Below are 27,971 nucleotides of genomic sequence, written 5' to 3'. Positions count from 1 at the left end.
CCCTTTGCTATTGAAGAGCTGGTCTTCTAGGCTTCCATTCTTCAGGTATTCATACACCAGACAGCCAATTTCTGGACAGAAACCAAGCAACAAAATCAGGTTGGGATGGTGAAGCTGGCTAAGAATCTCAACCTGCAAAAAGTACAGCGCAATCAAATTGTTTCAGACAATTTACGGTTCATAATAAGGAAAAACTCCAGTACTGTGAATTTTGAATGGTATCTTGGAATGTAGGAATCATCAGTTACCTCCTTCAAGAACTCATCAGTTTTGTCAATGGAGTCTTCCTGAATGACCTTCACAGCTACTTCAGTGTGATCAAGGGTACACCTGTACACATTGCCATAACCCCCCTCACCAATCTTCCTTTCTTCAGAGAAGTTATCAGTGGCAAGCTCTATATCTTTCTTCGAATAACGCCTGCAACTTCTGCTCTTTGACAAAATAGCATCAACAATCTGCACCTTATCCTGAGAGATCATGCTGGTAGCCATTTCTGTCTTGTACCTTGAATAAGCCTCTCGCGTGAACGATTTTCTTGCTTGCTCAACTTCGTTGATGACCTCGAGCTGTTTCGCCTTCTCATCAGATACCATCTGCTTCAAAGCTTCCTCCCACTCTAGTGCATGCTCCACCTTCCTAGCCTCTTCAGAACACTCGATAGAAAGTACATGAATCTGTGTGATACGATGATAACATGGAAGCAAAGTTTACAAATACAGTTTAATTTATTCAGTGGAGATTATGCACAACATAAAGAATGTACACAATTTGAATAGCATAGCCATTTGGTATCAGAAAATCATGAAGATACAAAAGGATTCAGGAAAAAGTTTAACCTTTTTCTTAACATTCACGAGGTCTACACAAGCTTTATCATAGACTACTAAGGTTTCCTGCAGCTCCTTCCTTAGTTTGGACACTTCATCTGTAGATTGGCACTGTAAGTAAGGTCAAAAAAACATGTTTAGCATGTCCTAGAAGCAAGCAAATGCATCTCAAATTTTTACGTGCAACGATATATCTGACCTCTTCGCTGGAGTTTGAGGCAGGACAAGGATCTTCCCCCAAGGAGCTAAGAGAATCATAGTTCTTACTTCCTTCTGTTCCTGCACAATTTACTCCTGAACTCCCTGAAGCAACTTGTTCGGAACTTTCTGAACTTGGAACAACATTAAAAGCACTATATGAGCTGAGGGATTGGGAGACTGAATCTGATTGTGCTTCATCATTAGCAAAGTTGTCAAACAGTAAACTCCTATGTGATAGTGCAAATGTTTCATGGCTAATGGACTCGATCCTCAAGTTCATGTTAGACTCTGCAAAATCGATATCCAAAAGACAAAATGAGCTTATTAAAATAAGCAGAAGGAAAAACGGCATCGATGCAGTATATGGGGTAGAAGATTTTAGGACTCAGAACACACCGCTCGTTTGAGGATATCTTGCGAGTTTCATAATTAGTTTCCGTTTGGACACAACAAATACATTGCATGAATTTTGCATAGCTTGAATGACAGTACCGGGGACATCTGGGATGCTCAGCACCCTGCAAAATGGACAATGTGACAATTAATGCCTCACTACAAAAGCCAAGATATATGCGTACAAAATAGGTATGTGCATAGGTGATAAATATTTAATACAAATTTGTAAAAACAGCAAAGCAGAATTATCATGCAGGCTCTGAATTAGTAAGATGGGGTTATATGCAGAACCAGGAAAATATTTCAAAATTCCAGCAGAGATGAACAAGGACAATAAGTCAAATTTATGAAAGCCAGAACCAGAAGAAAGTGCACCTAAAAGTAAGGGTGTGTTTGGATTGAGGGCAAGGTTGGGCACGATGGTCTTATCCATATTTTCAAAGATAGCCATCTAAAATTTTGTGTTTGGTTGACCAGATAGGATGAGCCATTTTTTATTTTGTTATATGAATGAGAATGGATGGGATGTGAATAGCTGACTAATTATATATCTTATCTTATAACTAATAATTATACACTAACACTTACCAAAACTGATTTTGTCAAGATAATTAATATTAGCACTTATCCTACCCTAACTGACAAACAAATCGTGCACTCATCAATCTAGTAAGTAACACTGATCAACACTAATATTGCCATAGGAATTAACAACATAACATACTAATTATCACTAATTTGTTTACTCATGATCAAGATTAGAGAAGTCGGATGAGCTCGTCCAACCAATTTTGCTAGATGGCTTGTCCAGCATTGAGGGAAATGTTCCCCTAGTTGGATAGCTTTGTCTAGGTTGCCTTAAAACCTGACACCACCAAAAACTGGGTCCCCTATGCTGAACAATCATATCTCATAAACCAAACTCATCCTAAACTACGGAGAACGAGAAAGAGTATCGGATGAAATAAACATGGAGTCCATTCTACATTTCCACCAAAAATAGGTTTGACTGATGATTTTAAGTCAGTCCGAATGTCACAATGAATAATAGAAATGCAGTTTTCGATGAACGAATTCAGGATTATCCTAGTATCCTACACGATCATTGAAGCCGGACATAAGATCCTCACGGAACTGAAGACATCGATAGGATGATACAGTATATGCATACCAGAAGCTGAGTGACTTGAGAAGTTGAGATCTAATAATCTCGTAAAGTTTTTTTGAAAACTCGCCAAAAGTAAACTTTAGTTGTGATTAAAGACACTGCTCCGTGCACCTTTCAAATCCAACCTCAACCAAAAAGGTAAAATTTATAGCAAAAAAGAAGCCGATCTTTTTGCTGATCACCTTTAATCAAATCAGAATCAAAACTGCAAAGTGACAATGCCCCAACCATAGCCATAATCCATCAATTCAATGCTAGAAAGGACAAGAACCCCCCAAAAAGCAAATACAAGATCATTGATTTTCTATCCGTCCGATCTGGTGTTGTGTTTGTCTGACGTCCCTAGGTTCTTTCCTAGTTTCTTCAATTCTGTCTCCGACCAGGTTAGAGCTCGGATTCTGGATTGGAGTGGTTCGGAATTCGGATTCGGGATTGGAGTTCATTTGGAATTCTGAAGTTTAGAGAGGCACCATGGCGGCAGCGATGGCAGCGGGGATACCAGATGGCGGCGGAGGCGGCCGGCGAGTAAGGTAGAGGACAGGGGTCACCATGGAGGCGGCAGCAGTGGCAACTTGGTGAGACCCTATACTTCCGCGGCAGGGGCATCAGCACGTGTCCGCAGCGTCAGAGGTGTGGATCGGAGCTTGTGGAAGAAGTGAAGAACGGATGCGGCGGGAGGAACACGATGTTGATTGTGAGCTAAAATGCTCGATTTTTTTTTTTTTTTTTTGCTAGACAAGTGTTTTGACATTTCTTTTTCTTACAAAAATGAAAGTAAAAAAATAAAAACAAACAAACAGTAACTCACCTCCGGAACCAGCGGAAGGACGCCGAGCCGAGCACTAGGCTCCGTACGCCGGACTCGTGCATGTACCGCAGCAGCGCCTCCGCCACGCCGTCGCCTTCCACCACCACCGTCTCCACCTGCGCGCGCGGAGAAACGCCATTCCAGTCACACCGAAACACAAGCGGCGCTGCGCTAAAAATGCGAGCTTTCGCGCACTCACGGTGACGTTCGCGCGGCCACAGCAGTAGAGGCGGCGGATCGGGAGCAGCGCCTCCTCCGCGCGCGCGCGCCGGTCCCGCGCGTACGCCTCCGCCGGCTCCCTTCCCACCAGCGCCACCGGCACCCGCTCCCCCGCTGCACCGCCGCCGCCGCCGCAGCGACACCCACGACGTCACTCGTCAGCTCGCGCCCATTTCGGGATGGGGAACAGATGAACAAACAGCCGAGATGGGGTGGACGAGGGGAGCTTACTCGGGGAGGGCACGTAGGAGAGTTCGGGGAGGACGTGGACGACGGCGATGGCGGTGGCGTGGCCATCGTCTGGGAGTCCCGCGGCGACCCACCGCGCGGCGAGGCGGCTGCCACTGCCGCCGGGGCGCACGGCGACGGCAACGGTCGGTGGCGCGCCGCCGGAGGCCATTGGTTTCGGTGTAATGTAAAACTGAAGGTGTCACGCCGCCGTGAGTAAGGGAGGATGTAGCGGCGGTGTGTGGCGGGCGAGTCGGCCCGCTCCGCTCGACGCGGCGAGGCAGGTGGAGGGTGTTTGAGAATTGAGAGCACGCGGGAATCCGCTTGTTGGCTACGCCTACATGTTTACTCGTAGGCTTGGGAAATGGGGGTGGGGCTGGGACGTGGGCCGAGGCATTCGAGGTGGGCTGTGGTACTGTCTCTTGGCACAACACTTTATGATGGTATCACAAAGCCCTCTAAGATTAAATTTAAGAACATGATTGCTTGGGTTCGTATCTATGATTTACCTTTTCTCAAAAAAAAATCTATGATTTACCAACTGGATTTAGAACAAAGAATATTGGTCGTCAATTGGGAAACAAAATAGGTGAATTCCTGAAGGTGGATCTGGATGAGGAAATTAATGGGTGGAGAGACTTCTTATGTATCAAAGTAAAGCTAGATGTGGAAAAACCTCTAACTAGGATTGTCTATATTTCTTTGGGGCCTGGAAAACGAGAAGCTTTTCGTGTCAAATATAAAAAACTTCCTAAATTTTGTGCTGTATGTGGAATTATGGGTCATTCTGACACTGAATGTGGTGATGGAGTGCACGACAATAAGACCTTCCAGTATGGGGATTGGTTGATTGCGCCTGATAGGAAAGCTATAATCAAAGGAAGTAAATCATCAGGCTCGTCAGATACAAAGGGGTCAAACTCAAAAGAATCAGCCAAGGATTTTTCCCTTCCAAGAAATTCTGAGCATAGAAAAGAAAGTAGCAGTCAAAATATTCCCCATGACTTAGCTGATTTAAAAGATGATGCAAGAAGCACCTTGAAGAGGGACAGTGATCGGCTCCTTAAATATGACGGAAGTGAGGCTCAAAATGGTCTCGTGCTAGAATGTGATGGAAAGCAGGAAAGTAATAATCTGGCCTTAGCTCTAGTCCTTACTTCTGACATGCCAATGGTTTTAATAAGCAAACATGTTCCAAATGTTGGATCTCCTCTGACAACAGTTGATGTTCATAATGATCATGAATATTACAGAATTCTGAAGGAACGTGACCAAAAGCGCCTAAGAGTGGAGGTGGTAGAAAATGAAGTAAATGACATTGAAATGAGATCGGCGGGCTCCCTTGAGGAGTGCTGCTGGGAATAATGAAAATCTTAAGTTGGAACTGTCGCGGGATTGGCAACCCTGCAACAGTAAAAGAACTTCGCGACTTAGCGAAGAATTATGCCCCCTCAGTTTTATTTATCATGGAAACTCAGATTAATAAATACCGAGTGGAGAACTTACGTTACTCGCTGGGTGGCTTGGGGCTGTTCTGGAAGACTGATGTGAATGTTTCCATTAAAAAATTCTCAAAGTATCATATCGATACAATTATTATGGAGAGTGGAAAAGAACCTTGGTGTTTGTCTTTCATTTATGGGGAGCCAAATAGATCTCTTAGGCACCGTACATGGGATATCATGAAGCAAATGAGGTGTGATTTTGATCTTCCTTGGCTGTGTATGGGTGATTTTAAGGAAATCCTTAGGAGAGAAGAACAGTTGGGTCCAAATATTAGAGAAGATTATCTTATGGAGGGTTTCAGGGAGGCAGTGGATGTATGCCAGCTTTGTGACACAGGCACATGGGACTGGACTGAACTTTTGAAAAGAAAGTGGCTGGTGGACATTTTATTCGAGTTCGTCTTGATAGAGCGCTCGCATCAGCTAGTTGGAGCTCTTATTTTCCACTTGCGGTACTTCGTCACCTCACAGCAGTGAAATCTGATCATTGTCCAATTCTTTTATCCCTTGAGCTAAATGAAAGAAGTAATGTTATGTATGGTCAAGGAAAACCTTTCAGATATGAAATTATGTGGGAAACAAATAAGGGGCTGCGCTCCCTGATTCAAAACACTTGGGAGAATAGAGAAGACAGTAGTTCAGTGAAAGACATGAAAGAAAAATTACATCACCTTGCGGAAGAACTCAGATCTTGGGCAGGTAAAAAGTTTGGTGCTATAAGGCATGAACTGCGAGAGCAACAGAAAAAAACTAGAAAGATTAAGATCTGACCCAGCCAGAAATTATATATTTGAAGAGGAACAAAAGATAGTTGAACGCATTATCATGTTGAATTACCAAGAGGAGATTATGTGGAAGCAAAGATCACGGGTTACTTGGCTTAGAGAGGGAGATAGCAATACTAAGTTCTTTCATCAAAGAGCAACCAGAAGAAGAATGAAAAATAAAATTGTAAAATTAAATCAACTCGATAGATCAGAATGCACAAATGTAAATGAATTACATGGAATGGCAAGAGATTATTATTGCAACTTATTCGAGTCTGAAGGAACCTCTATCATGCATCTAGTTTTAGACCATGTTTGTCCAAAGGTAACGGATGACATATGTGCCCCGTTTACTGAAAATGAAGTAAAGATTGCTCTTTTTCAAATGTGTCCAATGAAATCGCCAAGCCCTGATGGATTTCCTGCACATTTTTTCAGCGTAACTGGGATATTTGTGGTGAGGATCTAACAAGCATGGTGCTGAGGGTTCTTAATGGAGATGATATATCCACTGAAATCAATAGTACGTTCATTGTTCTAATCCCGAAGGTGCAGAATCCAGTATCTTTGAACCAATTTCGACCTATTAGTCTTTGCAATGTGGTATATAAAGTCATATCAAAGGCTCTGGCCAATCGGTTGAAAAGGGTTTTTCCAGATATCATTTCCCAAGAGCAACCAGCTTTTGTCCCTGGTAGGATCATTACTGACAGTGTCCTAGTAGCATATGAATATTTACATTTTATGCGTACAAGCCAATCAAAAAATAATGCTCATTGTGCTTTGAAATTAGATATGACAAAGGCATACGATAGAGTCGAATGGAACTATCCAGAGGCTATAATGTTAAAATTGGGTTTTATCCGGCCTTGGGTAGATAAAGTAATGAAATGTGCTACATATGTTTCCTTTTCAGTCTTATTTAATGGAGAGCAGCTGCAAGAATTCAAACCATCAAGAGGAATACAACAAGGAGACCCAATTTGGCCCTATTTGTTCTTGTTATGTGTTGAAGGCCTTTCAAGTATGCTGAAAAGTGAAAACGGTGTACAAGGTATTTAGATAGCACAATCAGCTCCAAAAATCAATCATCTTATGTTTGCCGATGATAGTATACTATTTTTTAAGGCTGGCAAGTGAAGCAAGAGTGGTGCAAGATTCCATATTAAATATTGCAATGCATCCGGTCAAAAGGTAAACCAAGCAAAATCATCTATATTTTTTAGTAAAGGATGTAGACAAATCACTCGTAATGAAATTAAATCTATAATTCATGTGGAGAATGAGTCCTTAAATGAAAAGTATTTGGGTTTGCCTACTGAAGTAGGAAGATCAACAAATGGAGCTTTCCAGTATCTTAAGGATAGAGTTTGAATAAAGTTCAGGGTTGGATAGAACAAACTCTGTCTGCTGGAGGGTGAAGTTTTAATCAAAGCTGTTGCCCAAGCAATTCCTACCTATACCAGTAAGTGCATGTAGCCCTTTAGTGGGTTTTGATGAATTGAATGACAACACCATTAAAGGTCTAACAAGTTTACTAAGTGTTGAACAGGAAATTGAATTTATTACATATACTTGTGAATTGTGCAATAAGAAGTGTATATAGGTTCAACAAGAAGACAAACTTGATGATATTCCACATAATGTTCAAATCAAGGCCAAACTTGTGTATTGTTATGTTCGAAGATTATGAAAACAATTTAGTTCAAGCCGAAGACAACAATGCAAATATAATAGATGAAATGACCTCTATGTTGTGGGATATCATAGCATCATGTGAAAGCAAACATTAATGGATTGCTTTGCATGAACAAGAAGAGTTTGATAGTAGATTAGCTTTGATCAAGGATTGAAGAATGAGTCAAGAATGCATAAGTGAAGAAATACCAAGCAAAGGTTAAATGACAAAGGACACAACTCATATTGGATATAAGTCGGTCTTTATGTTGGTTTGCTTGTATGGATAAAGATTTGAAAAATCACTTTGCATTGATTTGATCAAGCTAGAAGTATGAAGATAGATATTGAAGTGAGTGTTAGGAGTGTCAAGCCAAAATGAAGATGACATAAGGAATCATGAATTGGCTTGACCATATTGATTTTGATTCATATATCTCAATCTATGTGAATCCAACTGAAGCTTGATTGATCTCAACATTCATATCTAGAAGATATTCAAGCAAGGATCATAATATTGAAGAAATGGTTTTTTAATGGATGCTTAATATGATGTGACTTGAGTATGGCTTGATAGGGTGAAGATAGCAAGGAAAAGGCTTCGAGGGACTAAGCGAAGGTGAAGGGCAAGCAATAGCTTAAGGACCGAGGTACCATGGCTAAGGTAAAGAAGAGAGTACTTGCATTAAGTCGAGGAACTAATCGAGCTATGAGGAGTCATATTGTGTTTAGGATCAAATCATTACTGGAAGTGACTTGAAGCCTTGAATTGAACTCATATGTATGGAAATGGTTCAAGTCACATGCTCAAGGTATGTTTGCTCAAAGAGAGAAGACAAAGTTGATTGCAACCCCTTATGAAGTGATATTGAGAAGAAATGGCATATGAAGACATTGAAGACTAAAGCGGTTGAAATTGTTATATTCTCTTGATCTTGAGTATAGGTATGACGTACTATCAAGTGGATACAATACGAATCATAGACAAGTCTCAAGTGCTCAAACGACTAACCGAACCCAAGTGTTAACATGAGAGAAACACTTTAGTATAACACTTGCACTTGTTGATCTTGGGGCTTGTTCTTGGCTGGGCTGGATAGCCCTCAAAACAAGCTTTCCAGAAAGTCCAAGATCACTGAAAACGGAGTTCGGAGTAAAAAGTTATGGCAATTTCTGTGAGGTGACCTGTGCTGTTTTTCAGAGCTACGACAGTGCCATGAATTTCACAGCAGTGCTGCATCACGGCAGTGCCATGGGTCAGCGCAGTAGTGTCGCACCTGTACAGATCATAACGGCTAGTTTTTGAACCATAACGGCTAATTTGTGTGGGGTTGGTATAAATACCCATCCCACGCCTCCTCGTGAGGCTGCTGATGCTCCAAACATTCCAAAACCTTCCCAAGCCTTGTGCGCTCTCTCTAACCCCTCTCTTTGTAAGTGAGTGATTAGTGTGTGATTAAGTGTTAGAGAGCTGATTAGAGCAAGCAAAACCTTGAGCACTTGTCGGGCTTCGTCAATCATTCGCTGCGCATTTGTTACTCTTGGAGGTGAAGCCTCCTAGAAGCCTAGGCGTCGCCCGACGAGCTCCCGTGCTTGTGGTGAGCCACAGAAAAGTTTGTATTACCTAGAGATCTTAGTGGAAACCTCAAGCTCAACCTCGGTGTTGAACTTGAGAAGAGGATAGGGTTGGAAGAGACCCAAAGCCTTTGTGGCTTCCTCAACAACGTGGACATAGGCAAGCCTTGGTGGCGAGCTGAACCATGTGATAAATCTTGTGTCTTGTCCCCTATGTATTGATTTGCATTATTTGTGTTCCACTCGATCTACTTGGTTGTGCGTGTTTGTGAGTGTAGGTACTTAGTGGACTTGCCACTGGACATCTCCACGCATATCTCCAAGTTTGGGTTCTAGGGGCAGCTGTCGTTGGACTCCCTGCGCAGGCACGACAGTGCTGCATTTCAGCGAGGCAGTGATGCAGTGCGGTAGTGCTCTGCATATTTTATGAGGCAGTGCCGCACTTAGAATTTAACTTCCGCTGCGAGTTTGTTTTAAACAGGCCTATTCACCTCCCTCTCCCTTCTAGGCGACATCAAGATCCTTTTGATACCATGGGGTGCTTCAGATTGCCAAAGGGATTATGTGATAATGTAAATGCTCTGTTGCAAAAATTTTGGTGAGGAAGTGATAGAGGTAAAAGCCTGTTCTCGCGGCTACACCAGGTCTTCGACGTGGAGATCGACCGAAGGTTGATGGACTGTGAGGCCGGCGAGCCCCAGAAGAATGACTTCCTAGCCCTATTGCTAGACGTCGCCGCCCAAGATGCTGACATGACATGTCTTTTTTTTTCTTGAATAAGCAAAAGATTTGTGTATTATTGTATTAAGTAGAAGAGTTTAAACAAACATACAACATGCTTCTATCGAGCACCGAAGGAGGTCGACCTAACACAGCTGAAACTAGAATATTCTAGCAAAAGACCTCTTGTTTGAATACTACATAAAAAGAAACAACCAATATCGACGCAGCTTTACGACCTAGGAGGTTGAAATGTCCTAATATGGCTAGAGGGGAGTGAATAGCCTATTTAAAAATCTATAAATCAACTAGAGCAATTTGATTAGTATGATAAATAGCGAAATGCAAACTTGCTCTAGCTCTACAAGGGTTACAAGCCACCTATCCAACAATTCTAGTTGCAATGATTACTAGGCACACAACTTGCAATGTTACTACTCACTAAGAGCTCTCAAACTTGCTACTCTAAAGAGCTCCACTAGATGAACTTAAAATAACAAAACAAGCTCTCAATTCTAATTACACTAAAGAGCTTGCCACAATTAGTTTGCAAGAATATAAATGAGTGAGTAGGGTGATTATACCGCCGTCTAGAGGAGTGAACCAATTACAAGATGAATACTAAATCAATCACCGGGAGAATACCAAAGGGCAAGAGACAACTAATTTTTCTCCCGAGGTTCACGTGCTTGCCGGCACGCTAGTCCCCGTTGTGTCGACCAACACTTGGTGGTTCGGTGGCTAAGAGGTGTTGCACGAACCTCATCCACACAATCAGACACCGTAAGAACCTACCCACAAGTGAGGTAACTCAATGACACGAGCAATCCACTAGAGTTACCTTTCGGCTCTCTACCAGGGAAGGCACAAGATCCCTCACAATCACCACAATCAAAGCCGGAGACAATCACCAACCTCCGCTCAACGATCCTCGCTGCTCCAAGCCATCTAGGTGGCGGCAACCACCAAGAGTAACAAGTGAATCCCGCAGTGAAACACGAATGCCAAGTGCCACTAGATGCAATCACTCAAGTAATGCACTTGGATTCTCTCCCAATCTCACAATGATGATGAAACAATGATGGAGATGAGTGGGAGGGCTTTGGCTAAGCTCACAAGGTTGCTATGTCAATGCAAATGTCTAAGAGAGTGAGCTTGAGCCGGCCATGGGGCTTAAATAGAAGCCCCCATGAAATAGAGCCGTTGTACCCCTTCACTGGGCACAACTCAGGGTGACCGGACGCTCCGGTCAGTTTGACCGGACGTAGGACCCCAGCGTCCGGTCGCCCAATGGTTGCCATGTGTCATCGGCTTCAAACGCCGATCGCCCGATTTCAATGGTCAATTGATGACCGGACGCGTCAGTTAGAAAGTGACCGGACGCAGGACCCCAGCGTCTGGTCGTTTCCAGTAAGGTTCCAAACACGAAATTTCACGACCAGACGCGTCCGGTCATGCTCGACCGGACACACCCAGCGTCTGGTCACTCAATGTTTCCTCTGTGCGCCTCACGTCAGCGTACGTCAGCACTGACCGAACGCACCCTGCCAGCGTTCGGTCACAAGACCAAGACGTGTGCTCACTGCTGCTACTGACTAGACTCAGGACCCCAGCGTCCGATCACTTTGTGAACCCCTGTCTTTTCTGTATAGGGCGCCGGTGGCACTGTCGGACTGTCCGCACTCTACGGGCGGACACTCTGTCGGTGAAGTTTCTAACCCTTGCTCAAATATGCAACCGCCAAGTGTATCACCTTGTGCATATGTGTTAGCATACTTTCACAAATACTTTCATGGGTGTTAGCACTCCACTCAAAGTTCAGCTAGGAGCTAGGCGGAATCTAAGCGCTAACCCATTGCCTAGCGCCTAGTCGAGAGTACTCGGTCCTAGGCGCTCCTAGGCGTTTTCCTAGGAGTTTTGGCAATATAGCCATAAATTATATATATATATTATGTATATAACTAGTAGTTAGTAAATTAGTCAATAGACAACTAGCTGTTCAAAAAAATAGACTAAGTTGTGACTTATCTGGATGATTTCAGCAGCCTCTCATCCATGAGCACACCATATCAGCAGCTGGTAATTACAATACAAGTGGATATGACAGTAATACAAGTGCACAACACCAGGGACGGATCTGTAGCCCAGGCCTCTAGGGCCCAGACCCTAGTCGTTGGGCCATCAACACCACATACCCCATGTAATTTCAGCCCAATAATGAAGGCCCCGGCAACAGCAAACCTAACCCTCTGCCTTTGCTCCTATCCGCCTCCCTCCGTCCCTCGCACGAGCGTGCGCTCACAGCCGCACCCGCGCCGCCGCACGGGAGGAGGCGAGGAGCCTACCAGCCGCCTATCGGCGCCACCTAGCCGGACAGCGCTGCGCCGCACGCCATTCCGCGGTGCACCAAGCCCTCCCGCCGCGCCGCTGCCCAGGCGCCCATCCCATCCTGGCCCCGGCATCCCGCAGGTGTAGGGTGCGGGCCACACCACCGCAGAACGCCACGCCGGCCGTCCCTGCCCTCCAGGCTCCAGCTCCAGCTGGCTCAAGCCCAGCGTCGGCGGCCCCTACCCTCCAACAGTCCAGCTCTAGGCCCCTTTAGCCGCCCTCCGCGCCGCCTAGCACCGCGATGCGCGACTATGCCCCTAGTCGTGGCGACGGGCTTCGCCCAGCGACTAGGCGCGCGTAGTCGCTGAGTAGTCACCGCCTAGCCGAACTTTGACTCCACTAGATCCTAAATGCATATGCAATGAGTTAGAGCATCTAGTGGCACTTTGATAACCGCATTTTAATACGAGTTTCACCCCTCTTAATAGTACGGCTATCTAACCTAAATGTGATCACACTCGCTAAGTGTCTTGATCACCGAAACAAAATGGCTCCTACTATTTATACCTTTGCCTCGAGTCTTTTGTTTTTCTCTTTCTTCTTTTCAAGTTCAAGCATTTGATCATCACCATGCCATCACCATTGTCATGATCTTTACCATTGCTTCATCACTTGAAGTAGTGCCACCTATCTCATAATCATTTTGATAAACTAGGTTAGCACTTAGGGTTTCATCAATTAACCAAAACCAAGCTAGAGCTTTCAAAGGTGGCCTTGTGTCTTCGTGGCTGCCTGGACGAGCCCTTTTCAACGGCCAGGAAGAGCGCGTCCAGAGCCTCGGTGTTGGAAGCAGTCGGTTGGTGTCAAAGAGCTTTTCAAAGGCCTCCAGCTCCAATGCGGATGGCGCTGATGGGCCCTTGGTGTAGCCCATACGCTGCATGATCAACACCTCATCTCGCTTGGAAGCTGGTACTCGGGAGAGGCTCTGAGACACCAACCGCCTGCTCCACCATGACAGCAACGGCTTAGCAGGAGGCTGCTTGGAAGGCTCACGAATCAGCAGAGAGTCCCGCTTATGCGTCACTTCGTTGATGAAGTTGTCGAGGCGACATTTGGCAGAGTTGTCGCTGTCCACAGCCGTATCCACTGGTGGTGAACTGGGAGGGCCAGCATCCACCGTGAGGTGGACTAGTCCAAAGCCTAGAGGGTGACTGAGCTTCGTGTGTGTCTTTGGTGAGTCCACCGCTCACTGAATGGGGTGCGGGGGAGGCGTTCGCTCATAGGAGACCACCGCAGGGTCCTCATCCTCTAGTTGGGGGCCGCCGTCACCTAGGCCTCATCCTGCAGCTATGTGGGCATTGAAGGTGACGACGGACGCTCAAGGAAAGGCCACACGACGATCCGACTACCGATGAGTGAGGCTGTGAACTCCTCAACCATCGGGTCCTCTGTGATGTCACGATCATGCGTGGCACCCGGGTACAGCATCAGGGTCAATGGGTCGGACTCGACGATGCCCATCTCATTGGTTAGCTCACTATGCCCTACGTGAGCTCTAGCAGCGACAGAGGTGAAGTCTAGTGCTGCCTAGGCGGCCCCTACCGATAGCCCATGATTATCGGTGGCGACACATGTTGCGGCAGTGGTATCGTCCACCTTCAGTCGTCGCCGACGCTCCGACATCGCCGACTTCTCTAACGTCTGCGCCTACTGTCGCCGCACGTAGCCGCACCTGGCCCAGCTGCAGCTGCACCCAGCATAGCTCTAGCCGAGCTAGGTGTGTTGCCCTGAGTACATGGCTGAGTGCCCGAGGTACGCTCCCGGACAGGTCATCGTGGCCGGTCTTCTGTGGCACCAGATGTGCCGAAGATAGAAGGAGGCACCGTCCGCCGTCGCTTATAGTCCCGCGCGAGGTGTCCAAACCCCTTGCATCGGAGGCAGCGTGGAGGCAGCTTGCAGGTTGCCACCCTATGCGTGGTGGAGAAACAACTGAAGCACTTCCCGTGTAGGACCGTCAGGTAACGGGTAGGGGGCTGCAGGTTCATCGATGCAGTGTGGGCGGGGCGTGCCCCGCCGGCGCTGCATGACGACCCCTGTGATAGGACCTCACGCCAGCCGTCGACGTCCAGAGTGGAGATATGCTGGCGAGCGCCGCAGTGCGGACCCTAGTGGGGTTGGGTGCAAAGGTCCGTCCACGACGTTCGAGGCGTTGGTAGGCAGGGACGCGGCCATCCACAGGTCGAGCAGGCATGCCGTGCACTAGCCAGGGGCGTGGCCAGCCGTGTTTCGTCCACCTCCGTCTATGCCCCGTTAGCACGGCCCAGAACCACGATTGAGGTATGGGACGCAGGTGCCGGCTTTGCTGGGCGACGAACGGCATCAAGGTCCCCATCCGCTCCGCAGCATCCCGAGCCCATGGCTGAGGGAGGTTGGGGTTTCATTCGGCCGCTGAACAACATATCTACTATAATGGACCAATCAAAGTTATACTATGTCTCCCTAGGAAAACGTTTCCCGCTGAGAACCTGTATCTGTTGTACCCTGAAAAATGCAATTTCGCCTCCGTTAAAATCAAAGGCAAATTCGACTACCGATGATGTTTGATGTGTGATGCCAAGCTACTCACCCCCGTGTCCTTCGTCCCACGCACGTGAGCTTCAAACGCGCACGACACTGCGATGCTTAAACCTCAGTGACCAACGATCGACAGCTTATTCGCTTGCTCGTATACGATCATGGATTATAAGCTGGAACAATATTTTTCTCTTGCACCAAACTAGCCAACAGTAAATAATCCACGATCGTTTACGATGAAACGAACAGGCTGCGATTCCTAGAGTCATAACCGAATAAAAAAAGAGACTTTTACATGTATGCCATTAAAAAAGTTTGTAATTACACACAAGTCATTAAAAAAATTGACCGCACACGAGTGCCATCGTTCTGAACTTCTTTACTCTTCAAGCCATTTCGTCGGTGTTCTGTTCGTTTTTCACCGTTACATATGGGCTCGGTCAGTATAAAGGTCCAAAATACCCTTCTTATCCCTATCCTCTCTCTCTCTCTCAAACTCTCTCTCTCTCTCAATCTCTGTCTCTTCTCATACGTGCAGGGCGAAGCTCGCCCGCGCTCGCGGTGGCTGGGGCTAGGCTGGGCGGCCGTGCGGAGCAGCGGCGCTGAGGCGGTCACCGTGGCCGCGAGCTCGCGCGCGTTAGCCTGGATGAGGTGGCGCTGTGGTTCGTTCCTTTTCGTTTGATTCGTGCTATGACATGAGTTTAGGCTACTCCTTAAGTGAATTTGATTGAATCGACTCGAGCATGAAGAAATCGAACGAATTGCGTTTTTTGGGGATTTTTTCGTGTTCTTGGCTACAATCAGATTTCCCCGGAGTTTGAGTCAATCTCAAGCGATGATATCTTGGGGATAGGCTTGTGCCAAGCTAAATTTCACCTGTATAAATTTTGAGTTCGATTCGTGGAGTTTTGGGTCGATTTTTGTCGATTGTTTGTCCGCTCCTTTTTCTGTTCGTGAGTTCGTCGGTCTCTGTTCGTTGCTAGCAGTATTGGCTGCTCGTCTGTTTGGCAGGGGGACGTGTGTGGGATGGGCTGAACCAAAGGGGCGTGAGTGCCCAGCACCTTCGGTGCTCATCCAGCAGCCATGCTTGCTTTCCCAGCGACGAGTGCTCCCTGTGCGTGAACGTTTTTGTTCTTCTTCGTTCTCGGCTGTGTGCAGACCCGCAGTCGTTCTGTCCCTCCCTATCTCTGTGTTCGTCGGTCTCCTGTATTCCGGCCACGAGCAAACCAGCACAGTAGCGTGCTTGCCCTTGGTGGGCTGCTCGCCGAGCCGGAGTCCAGCACCGAGCGTGCTTGCATCGAGCTGTGCTTGTTCCTGGCCGTGTGTGGCCTTCTTGGTTTCTATGCGTACGTCCGTTCAGCAGCAGTTTGGAGAGCATGAGCGCGAGCTCCGCTGAGCGGGGCTCTGTCGGCTGCAACCGCGAGCGCGAGCTCTGCCGGGCGCGGACGCTAGCGCGAGCGTGAGCGCCGCCGGCCTCGGACGTGAGCGCGAGCGGTGTGGACTAAAGAAGCAAGATGATAGGACGTGAGAATGGTATTTTAGACCTTTATATTGACTGGACCCACATGTAACGGTGAAAAACGAACACCGACGGAATGGCTTGGAAAGCAAAGAAATTCAGAACATGGTACTCGTGTGCGGTCAATTTTTTTAATGGCTTATGTATAATTACAATTTTTTTTAATGGCATCAGCACCTGGTCGCCTCCTCCCGTATCCGCGCCGGCAGGATCGCCTCCGCCCATAGCCCCGGCGCCGCCGCCGAACTCAGGGGAGGACGGCCACGCCCTGGAGCCCAGCGCGCCTCCGACGGCGAGGGGTCACGTGCGCAGGCACCACCACCGGATCCGGTTCCGCAGGGGCTAGGGTTGCGATGGCTGCCGCAGGGAGGAATGCCCCCGGCCGCACGCAGTTGATGAAGCAACTGCGCCAGGTGAGAATTGAGCCCGCTCGCCCTCTTGCTCCTGCTGCAGTTTTTTTGTTGTATGATGAGAAATTACAGCTTCATTTATTTATTTATTTTGGGAGCAGCATGTGACTGTGGGCGTGGTTGGCGGATCCGATCTGCTGAAGATCACCGAGCAGCTCGGCAAAACTGGTGACGAACATAGGCGCTCAATCATTGCACTGATGATGAACTCTGCAACGTTGGAAGTAATTGGTTTGTCCTTTTTTTTGTGATTACGTCTTCTCTAAAAACGGCCAGGTTGCACACAAAAATGGCCACCTAATTTTTTGGTTCCTTATTTAAGGTGTATTCGCAAACAAGTCATGTAAATAACCGCAGATGAGACAAAAGTCTGAACTGTTCTAAATGTGTTGTCACGAATCGCTTTCAGGTTCTCTTTCCAGATCACAATTTAGTAATTTAATGTCTTGTTTATTTTTCTCTCATCATTTGAGGGTCCTGGGAGTTGAGAAGACTGCTTCACAACAAGAAATAAAGAAGGCATATCACAAATTGGCTCTTCGCCTCCACCCAGAATGTTTTTCTACAGTCATTTAGTGCAATGTATCTCAAATATAATGTTATATGCTGCCAGGAAGCCAAAGAGAAGTTTCAGCAACCGCAGAAGGTTATATCCATTCTTGGAGATGCAGAGAAGAAAGCTTTATATGATTAGACTGGCATCACTGATGATGATGTGCGCACCTCTTTTGTAGCACTCCAGTTCTACCTTTGAGATTCAAGCAATATTTTTCTGATTCTTCCTTTTCATCTTAGGCACTGGTGGGAGAAGCTGCAGACAATCTTCAGGAGTACTTCAGAACAATGTACAAGGAAGTATGGTTGCTTCTATGTCAGTTGCAGGCTAATGTTGCCTATTAATTTACAATTATATATTTTTTTTGGGAAATAAAGTAGGGAAAACCCTTTTGTAGCCTATTAATTTACAATTATATTTTTTTAGGGAAATAAAGTAGGGAATACCCTTTTAAGTTTAGTTTACCCTGTTTTATCTTATGAAACTTGCTTGCCTAAGAAAAGGAGAACGCTGAACAACTGTAAAAAAAATGCTTCAGCATAAACCTTGCAATTGGATTCTCTAGCACATACCTCAGTATGATTATGTTTTAGTTGGAACACTTATTCCTAATCTCTTGTCATGTTCTCTAATATTTTTGCTAATTTCGACCCCGCACAGAGCGGGAGCTCTCTGCACGGGGTACACCCCCTTTTTTTTTTGCCCACTGCATGTCTGGTTTGGATGACGACGTACATTGACACAAAACCATGTACGCAATCTTAATCTGCTGCAGTGAAATTCGATTAGTTTCATTGTGCTCAGATCAAGTTCAAAGAAGCCTCTTCTCACTTCTCTCTTCTGTTTTATTTTTCTGTGGATGCTGAGGCAAGATTGAAACATAGCACATAAGTAACAGATCTTTCAGGTTCTTTATGTATTGACAGTTTGGCTTGAGTGTCCCATAGCTACGTATAACTACAAGTGGTGCTTACTAGATTTAAGGGGCTTTGAAGTTTGAAAAAATATGCTAATGAATTATAGCTCAGTGAAGTGCCTATTTTGTCAGTGTCCAGGTCAACTAATGTTGTTTTCACCAATCCTCTGAAACTGGCTTCATGGATGCAGACTGCAGAGTGATGTAAAAATTGGTAGAGAATTTTTTATCGCATAGACGTATGCATTGGCTGACACATTGTTCCCTAAAACCTGCAGATGACGAAGCCAACAGAGGTCGCTATACAGTCCAAGAACAATGAACTTGCTAATGTTGCTAGCTTGCTTGAGAATCTCCAGCAGCTTAGCATGAACAACTCCTCCTCCTCCATAGCCGCCGCCCCCTACCCTCGCCACAGCCCCCTACCTCACAACTAGGTGTGTTACAACAATACTTGAGCTTATTGCTGTTTGTTAGTATTTTTTTTAAAAATTGTATCCTGATGCATAATCCAACACTTGTCCAAGGCCGGTTTCTGCCGAGCGAGTGATGCACAGACATCTCTGCATCTGAATCCTTAACATCCTTAACTGTATCTCTCGATGTTTGACGATTGTTGAACTATATCTGTCTTTTTCTTTGTATCAGATGACTGAAACCTCGAAACAATCTTAGGACACCTTCTAACACGGTGCTGGTAGCTCTGTGAGTGAGAAGGCAATTATTTTCTGATGATAATGCAAGTGCTCTTAATTTTGCCTTTTATTTTCCTTTTTGGGTATCTTTTGGTCTTTAAAATTGTTTGCTCTAGGTAGGTATCTTTACAAACTTACACTGTCATGTGAATCTGTGCTATGCCAATCTAGAATTACCGTCAGATTACTTATGCCGAAAATTGTCTAGGCTTGCTGTGGCTTGTGTGATTATACATATTATACATTTCATGTTTTGTCATGTACTCATGTTAGTTTAATCTGATTATATAGACGTAGTTGTAGTCCCAATGAGGATCTCAAGACCTACCGATAGGAAGTGCCGTTTGACAATGTAAACAGCAGCTGCTTCTTTCTGCTGCAAGTGTCTATCCTTCAACCATAACCTCTTGTCTGATCTGGGATGGAGCCCCATCTGTAGTTGTTTAATTCAGCTGTGGTGTGATTTAAATCGGTCCTGAGGGGTTATAATAACTGCCTGTTAACTCATTCAACGTTTTTAGTTTATGAACTATAATAATATGCTACAAACAAAAAAAAACTGCAATAAAATGAAATTTCGGGCCTAAAGCGCCATGGCATTGACTAGAGATGCTATGATTAGGCCGAAACAAAGTTGTTTCAACATTAGCATGACACACTACTAGCGTTAGCGCACGTGAGACCAATATTGTTTTAGAATTAACTTTTTACTTAATATGGTCCGTAGCGTTAGCACAGGCACTATACTAGTCAAGGAGCCTACAGGCTGCTCGTCGTCGGATTCCTCGCTGCCGGCATCATCCGCCCACCGAATGTGCTTAGAACGCCCTCTCGGTGTGAGCCGCTTGGGTAGAACGGGGCCACGGCCGGCGAGAGTGAGCTGACCGCAGGCGCCGCGGCGACCTCCGGGGTGCCCACACGTCCAAAAGGACCGGCCTTGGACCCGGGCTGCACGGATGTGAGCAGATCGACGGCAACCGGAGTTCTGACGCAGGCGCTCCCTTCGCCGGCGTGCATCGTCGACTGCATGGTGCTCGGCGGAGGCGTCCCGCACGTCGACCCCAGGTCCAGCGACACGCTAAGATCGAAAAGCTCTACTTCCACACACTCGCTGCACGGGAAAAAGTGCGCATATCTGATCCGACTAACTTTTGACATTTGATGATATTGTCGATAATCTTATTTTATCAACAATATTTCAGTCAGTTCGTGGACACATGTAAGCTCTAGCTTGCTAGTCATTAAGTGGAAAGACAGGACAAGCCGTCTTTCTTCTCCTTTAGACCAGTCTCAATAAAAAGTTTTATGGTTTTATTTTTAAAACTGACATGTCACACATATAATGAAATAAAGTATTGATAGGATACCCATTTTTAATGAAAAGATTTTATTCTATAATTTCATAGACTATTTAATTTCATGACTTATAAAGAGTAGATATCGTGACAAGAGAGTTTCATCACTTCTTATCTCTTCTTAGAAAACATCGTCATGTCGTAAAAAATACATATGCAGCAGTCTATAAAATGTATATGAAACTCACATTAAACTTTCACTGTCCGTGTCATATAAAATAAAATTAAACATGGATAAAACTCTTACTCTCAATAAAAAATTATTCTATGATTTCATAGATATTTAATTTCATTGCTCATAACGAGTTAATAATCGTGTCAGAGTTTTAGCCCTATGAAACTTACTTCTTCTCTCTTCTTAAAAACGTTGTCATATCATCAATAATATTTACATGGCAGCTTATTAAATACAAAGATGAAACTCCCGCTAAAACTGACTTAGCACTCACGATATCTGGCCTACCATCCCGAGAGACACGACACCTAATAGACGTACGAGTTTATCGGCTTGCATCCTTGGACAAAAAGTCATTATCACCATTGAACGTTGTTGACAGGCTACCTCTGTATCCTTGTCTGACAGAACAATACGAGATAAATGTTGAGATTGAAGGTTACTGTTGAGGTGCACATCGAACAAAATAGCACCTTTAACACGTATAAACATAACTAAGATAAATTAATGTAGTGAATTATTGCATTTACTTGTGTTACTCCCATATAATAAATGTAGCATGCAAAACTTGGAACTCCGGAGCTACAAGCAGGGTGATCTTCTAATCCATAGGATGCTGAGGCTTAAGGCCTTGGATCCCCTTCTCTAAAGTTCAGAACTCTAAACTTTAAAGCTAAAGTCTCCGAACAGATGATCTAAAGTTAGCTCTAAACTTTAGCCCACCTTACATTAGAGCTTTAGACCTCAAAAGTTCAGAGGAGAGGATCAAAATGTTTTGATTTTGTGAACCTACAAAAATGGGTCTGGTTTATAAGAACCTTATAATATTCTTCTTGATTTATGTACAGTAATGTCATTGATAACATTAATCTGATCGTGTGTTTATACATTTTAGGATCTGTTTGTTGCTGGGAGCGACACAAGCTCCAGCACAGTGGAATGGGCCATGGTTGAGTTGCTTCAAAACCCATCGATCCTGTATGTCCAAAGCACGCGACGAGCTTTCAAGAGCTCTTCACTCCAGGGAAACCGTCGAAGAATCTGAAATCATCCAGCTACCCTATCGTCAGGCCGTGATCAAAGAAACATTTCGACTGCATCCATCTATTCCTCTACTGCTACCACGCCGTACCGAGGCTCAGATAAAAATAATGGGCCACACGATTCCTGAAGGATCCGGTGTGTTCGTAAACGTGTGGGCGATGGGTCGAGATGATAAGACCTGGCCTGAACCTGAGAAGTTTCTGCCTGAGAGGTTTTTGGGAGTGTCAACTGATCTCAGAGGTGGAGGAGGGTTTGAGCTCATACCGTTTGGCGGAGGACGTCGGATCTGCCCTGGGATGCCGCTAGCGATTAGGATGGTGCACCTGCTTCTTGCGTCGCTTTTGAGTCGGTTTAGATGGAGACTCCCGGATGATGTCGACAGGAATGGAGTTGATATGGCAGAGAAGTTTGGAGTGGCACTGACAAAAGCCGTGCCTCTTTGTGCCATTGCTACACCAGTTTTGAGTCAGCCAGCAAACCACTCTCGGTAGTATGTTTATCTGTCCTCCTGTTCACCAATGTATCTCATCTTCTTATGATTAAATAAAACTGCAGTGATTTATCGTGCTTGAACTAAATGGTTTATTTTCTGTCTGTATCTTTTGTCCTTGTTGACCATGAAATTCCACATCACTGCGAACTCATAAAAATCAGACCCTCTGCCTCTGGTGTGGAAACCTAAAACACCCGCCCGGAAGGGATCCGCCATGGCAAGTGCACCCATATATAGTTGATCCACAGTTGATAGGCCACCCAGAACATCTTACTCAACAGCAATTATGCTTTGAAGTTTCCCTCTCTTAAATTAGGTTTTCGTCGATAAAATGCAAAAGAGAATTTTTTTCTCAAAACAAATGCAAAAAGAGATTTAAGGGTGCTCTTCGGGATTCAGTGGTAAAGGAGGCATAGATATAATCCCTTGAGGTCATAGTACCAAGACCAAGCACAAGAATCATCCAACAAATCTCAGCTCAAAGAAAATGTAGCCAATAGACCTGAAGACACATGTTTAATCCAACTCGAAACTATTGACTCAACAACCATAGGGATTTGTTGAGGAACAAATTAAAGCAAGAAGCGCATGCAAGGGTGGTGAAAGGTTTTGGCCTAAACCGCTCACACTTTCATCTAAGTTTTTTCTCTCGAAAAACACAGGCTGTGCATCATTATATTAAGAAGTGAACAAAGGAAAAGAACCCATACAACACACCCTAGGCCAGCCAAAAGGCAAGTCCACGCACTCGCACCACCTCACGCAAAACTCCCCCAAACTCTCTTATCCTTAAGGTTTAAGCGCGCCCGTGTCTGTTTCGAAGGGTGACCAACAGCAGCACTAGGATCTTAACTTTCTGAATGGGGGGCAGTCAGGAGGGAAATTCCTCGAGCCCCAGCCAACGACCATAGTTTTCGCTCTTCTTCAGCAACGATCAGAGTTCTTGCAATATCAGGGGCTGCTCCATCAAAGACACACCTGTTGCAATGAGTCCATACAGTCCATGCTCCAAGAATAATGAGAGAATTGATTCCTTGCATTAGTATGTCACTAGTAGCACTACTCACTCTATCCCACCAATCTAGAAATGAGAGTTCAGTGGGCTGAGGGGAGAAGGATTGCAGGCATTTAAGTTTGAAAATGCCTTGTATATATCCACTGTACAGACACCAATCACCTTTAAATCCTAAATTTTGCATTTGATGAAATTATATTATATATTTAATTAAATATTCTAAAAATGTTTTTTACACTACATCCCAACGGGTTGGTGGTGAACTAGTAAACAAAAGGAATTCAGATGCACTCTTCATTGGAAAAGAAGAGCTCCCATTATGTTATTTATTAGTTGAAAAAAAGGATGGGAAATGATACACCAGAATCGTCTCTAAAATGACACAAGCTAACAAATAATTCATACGATGACTGTACTGACAGTAATGAGTCCTTTCATTGTGTGTGCAAAAAACAGACGAACGGACACAAGAAAACAGGAACAGCAAAGCCCCCGTAGGCTGTAACAGTCTAGCCACCCAATAATAGGAGAAAGCTCATGGCCCAAATTTGGTGAAACAGCAAAACTCCCTGAAAACGCATTTGCAGTTTTGGGTGGCTCAATTACAGCAGACAAACGTGGGAGGGAGGTTAGGGACGAGCAGGACAAAAAAAGGCGACGGGAGAGGAGAGACAAAATTCCCTCTTGTCTCTCTCTCCCCTCCGTTTCGCCCCTTGAATCCTCCTTCCCTTTGCTATCTGTTTGTTGGGAATCCATTGGGCCGGAAGCTGATTGTTGCATTGCGAAAGAGACAGAGACCAGTGGTGCTCACCATTGAAGATGTTTGCCTCGCCCTTCTCCGTGACCTCTTCGCACAGCAGCGAGCACGAGCCGGTTGCAAGGGACAGCTCCATCATCGTGGCCGTCGACAGGGACAAGAACAGCCAACAGGCTGCAAAATGGGCGGTGGATAAGCTCCTGACCAGGGGCAGCATGCTCCAGCTCGTCCATGTCAGGGGTAGGCGCCTTTTCAGCCGTTTTATTTATATATATGCCAATGTTGGGTTTCTGCATCAACAATTCAACATGTATGATATATGAGAATAAAAGTCAATTGCTCGCCTTGCTACACCAACCAACCTCAACAGCCTTTGAGCTAGGACAATTTATGTCCATTAGGAGATCTTCAGATTCAGGCTATACAATGCTAAACCATTTCAGCAATATTACACCAGACCAATTCTCCTTACAACAAGCTGATTTTAGATTAAGTGTTAACCTACAAGTATTGTTTCTATCGTAGCAACATGACATGATGCCATTTTAGATTACCAACCAAAAAAATGACACAAGAAAATGCCTATTCCTTTGTAGGATAATGAGCACTCAAAAAAACTCATTCTTCTATTGAACATGGTCTGCTTTATGTTAAAATCTTGGTCTGATCAATTAAGGCTTATCTTGTTTCATATGACCATTTACAGTTGAAGCAAACAAAGATGAGGGTGATGCAGAGATAACACAGCTATTTATATCATATAGAGGGTATTGTGCTCGCAAAGGGGTAAGTTCCCATTGAAAATTACCTTTTTTCCAAATATTGGAAGCATATACAAATGATATCACTGCAGAATATTTATCAACTACAGAAACATCATACTGAACTGTACACAGTTTAACTGCTAAAAAGAGAATTTTGGAATCAAATGCTTCGGTATTAAAATAAGAGCAGTTATACTATTCTGAAAATATCCAGAATGGCTGCAGGTAGTATTCACGTTTACGCCACCTTTACATCGCAGATGCATCTGAAGGAGTTGATCTTGGATGGCACTGACATCTCCAAGGCAATAATTGACTATGCCAGTAGCAATGCCATCACAGACATTGTCGTCGGCGCATCAACTAAGAACACATTCATCAGGTATATTACCTGCCCATTCATCTCCCATGGTTGCACGCCTTTACATTCCCATGATGCCTATACTGAAAACAGGCATGATCATTGTACTCTGCAGAAGGTTTAGAAATCCTGATGTCCCAACGTGCTTGATGAAGATGGCGCCTGATTATTGCACAGTACATGTCATCCACAAGGCAAAGGCCATCCAGGTGAAGGCAGCCAAAGCTCCTGCACCCTTTACTACTCTCCCTCCAAAGCAACACTCCCAACCAAACATAGAGTCTGATGCCTCAAGGTAAATCTGAGGATGAATAGCACTTCATTAGTTACATTGTGTAGCTGTGAACATAATATGGTTCCCACTAATCGGCAGTCTGCACCCTTTCGTTCTTATCATTGTAAAATGCATGGACTTTCTTAGTCAGGTCACTCTTTGCCTTCATAACTTGTTAACATCCATGTTTTAAAAAAGAACTTGTTAATATCAGCTAAAAGGAGCATTCGGTTTTTTAAGCAGGACCTCAAGAGGGGACTGGAAGAAGACTTCTCATACATCGTCTCCGTTGGCAAGTAGTAGAAATTCAGTGGACCGGTTATCTGCCTATGCAAAGGCCCCGTCGAGAGATAGGCCTCTTACCGGAGCTAGGACAGCACCCCAGAAGGATTTTGACGACTACATTGATTTCATAGCACCACCGAGGCCCTCAGTGACTCGTAGCTCCTTTTCAGATGACATTGATTTCGGAATGAGCATGGAGTTGCCATCCATAGACTTTGGTGAATCCTTGGAGCTCTCCTCAGCGATGTCCATGGAAAGCCTAAGTTGTTCCGGGGTAAGTGCTCCTCAATAAGTATAACATTAATATCGAGTTCTTTTTGGCAAATGACACGATCTCTTGTTTTGTTTCACTTGAAACTGGAAGGATGTGGAAGCTGAAATGAGACGCCTGAGACTAGAACTGAAACAGACAATGGAGATGTATAACTCTGCATGTAAGGAAGCTGTTGATGCCAAACAGAAGGTGTGTTTGCTTCTGTATTGCTAAGTACCAGGTTCTTTCTTCCTAAGCTAACCTAAAGATATTGATTATTGAAACAATGAACAATGATCTGACTGCAGGCAGCACAGATGCACCAGATGAAGGTGGAAGAGTCCAAAAAGTACCAAGAACTACGGAATGCAGAAGAGGAAGCTCTTGCACTGGTTGAAATGGAGAAAGCAAAGTGCAGAGCTGCACTTGAGGCAGCAGAAACTGCGCAGAAAATTGCAGAGCTCGAGGCGCAGAAGAGATTGAGAGCAGAATGGAAAGCAAAGCGGGAGGCTGAGGATAGGAAGAAAGCAACTGATGCACTGAACAAAAATGATATCCGGTACAGGAGATACTCCATTGATGACATAGAAGCTGCTACACATAAGTTTGATAAGGCGCTGAAGATAGGAGAAGGTGGATATGGACCGGTATATAAAGCAGTACTGGATCATACTAACGTTGCTATTAAAATCTTAAGACCTGATGCATCACAGGGACGGCAACAATTTCAGCAAGAGGTAAATCTGATACAGCAATCACAGATTGTGCTAGCCTTGAAATTTATGAAACTTTAGCTAGTAAGTTCTTTGTTGATATGGTCAATCTACATTTGGACAGCTTTCCTTATCTAAAAATCACTAGAAGCGCATCAAACACCAAATATATTCTGTTTCTTATATCTGCGACGATTTGTTCACTCTCACGAAGTGGACATTTCTTCTCTCCTCACGTGAAACAAATCTTGTAATAGACTTTTATCGCTCCAATAGTTAAAACCTTGTCAATTATGCATATGAATTCATGACCATGATCAACCTATTTATAAAATGACAACAATAGTATCATACCTAAGTAGGAATTACCTGCTAAATCGCATGCTTGTGACAATTTGCAGATTGAAGTACTAAGCTGCATGCGGCATCCAAACATGGTGCTGTTGCTTGGAGCCTGCCCAGAGTATGGGTGCCTGGTGTATGAATACATGGACTATGGAAGCCTAGAGGACCGGCTCTGCAGACGAGGAAAAACATTGCCAATCCCATGGAGCATCCGCTTCAGGATCGCCGCCGACATTGCAACTGGACTTCTCTTCCTCCACCAAGCAAAGCCAGAACCACTTGTCCACCGGGACCTAAAGCCTGCCAACATCCTCCTCGACCACAACTTTGTCAGCAAGATCAGTGACGTCGGCCTTGCAAGGCTGGTAGCCACAATCCGCAGCCGATGTCACACAGTACAGGATGACATCGACGGCTGGCACCTTCTGCTACATTGACCCAGAGTACCAGCAGACTGGAATGCTCACCACCAAGTCTGACATATACTCGCTTGGCATCATGCTGCTCCAGATCATCACGGCAAGATCACCCATGGGGCTCACGCATCATGTAGAAAATGCCATAGAGAGAGGAGCCTTCCAGGAGATACTTGACCCGACGGTGACAGACTGGCCGGTGGAAGAGGCTCTGGAATTTGCGAAGCTGGCATTGCGGTGCGCGGAGCTACGGAAGAAAGACAGGCCAGATCTTGGAAAAGAAATCTTGCCAGAGCTTACCAGGCTGCGTAATCTTGGGCATGATTATGAGACTTCCCAGGTTAGCAGCGCAAGTACAAACTGTTCAAGCTCCGCACCATACAGTTTCAATAATGATGACATCTAAATGCGATGAGAAGGAATCTTCCGCTGGATTAAGCAAAACAAGCATACTTTGGCCCCGTTTGGCATGACTCCAACTCTGGGTGGAGCTGCTCCACTCCAGAACTCCAGGTGGAGTTAGCTCTAGGTGGAGTTGGAGCTGTCTGATGATGGTGTTTGGCTGGGAGGGTGTCCCCAACTCCAGAAAAGATGAGTTTGAGGGTAGATTGCCATTCTTGCCCCTAGTT

General features: G+C 45.0%; 1 protein-coding gene, 1 non-coding gene and 4 pseudogenes across 2 annotated transcripts in view; 5 read left to right on the top strand and 1 right to left on the bottom strand.

The window, feature by feature from the left end:
* LOC136465346 (U-box domain-containing protein 34-like) overlaps window positions 1-4,022 on the bottom strand; it is a 4,686-nt gene extending 664 nt beyond the window's left edge. Inside the window, exons 1-8 of the mRNA XM_066464114.1 lie at window positions 3,854-4,022; window positions 3,603-3,736; window positions 3,404-3,519; window positions 1,428-1,549; window positions 1,030-1,319; window positions 840-941; window positions 249-677; window positions 9-132 (exon numbers count right to left, since the gene is read on the bottom strand). Of these exons, the coding sequence (XP_066320211.1) occupies window positions 9-132; window positions 249-677; window positions 840-941; window positions 1,030-1,319; window positions 1,428-1,549; window positions 3,404-3,519; window positions 3,603-3,736; window positions 3,854-4,022 (1,486 nt within the window). The remainder of the gene's footprint in view (window positions 1-8; window positions 133-248; window positions 678-839; window positions 942-1,029; window positions 1,320-1,427; window positions 1,550-3,403; window positions 3,520-3,602; window positions 3,737-3,853) is intronic.
* A 192-nt stretch (window positions 4,023-4,214) lies between these two features.
* LOC136465345 (uncharacterized) lies at window positions 4,215-5,215 on the top strand (annotated as a pseudogene).
* Window positions 5,216-19,037: 13,822 nt separating this feature from the next.
* LOC136468310 (small nucleolar RNA snoR31/Z110/Z27) lies at window positions 19,038-19,136 on the top strand (annotated as a pseudogene).
* A 258-nt stretch (window positions 19,137-19,394) lies between these two features.
* On the top strand, window positions 19,395-19,576 carry LOC136468290 (small nucleolar RNA Z112). The gene has a single exon (XR_010761805.1). It is a non-coding gene; the product is annotated as a small nucleolar RNA Z112 (small nucleolar RNA).
* A 1,843-nt stretch (window positions 19,577-21,419) lies between these two features.
* On the top strand, window positions 21,420-22,225 carry LOC136465344 (geraniol 8-hydroxylase-like; annotated as a pseudogene).
* Window positions 22,226-23,819: 1,594 nt separating this feature from the next.
* On the top strand, window positions 23,820-27,955 carry LOC136463037 (U-box domain-containing protein 52-like; annotated as a pseudogene).
* Window positions 27,956-27,971: the final 16 nt, after the last annotated feature.

The sequence above is a fragment of the Miscanthus floridulus genome, chromosome 7 (genome assembly GCF_019320115.1).
Source record: "Miscanthus floridulus cultivar M001 chromosome 7, ASM1932011v1, whole genome shotgun sequence".
NCBI lineage: Eukaryota > Viridiplantae > Streptophyta > Magnoliopsida > Poales > Poaceae > Miscanthus > Miscanthus floridulus.
The sequence above is the reverse complement of the archived record's forward strand: the minus strand, read 5'-3'. Positions and strand labels throughout refer to the sequence as shown.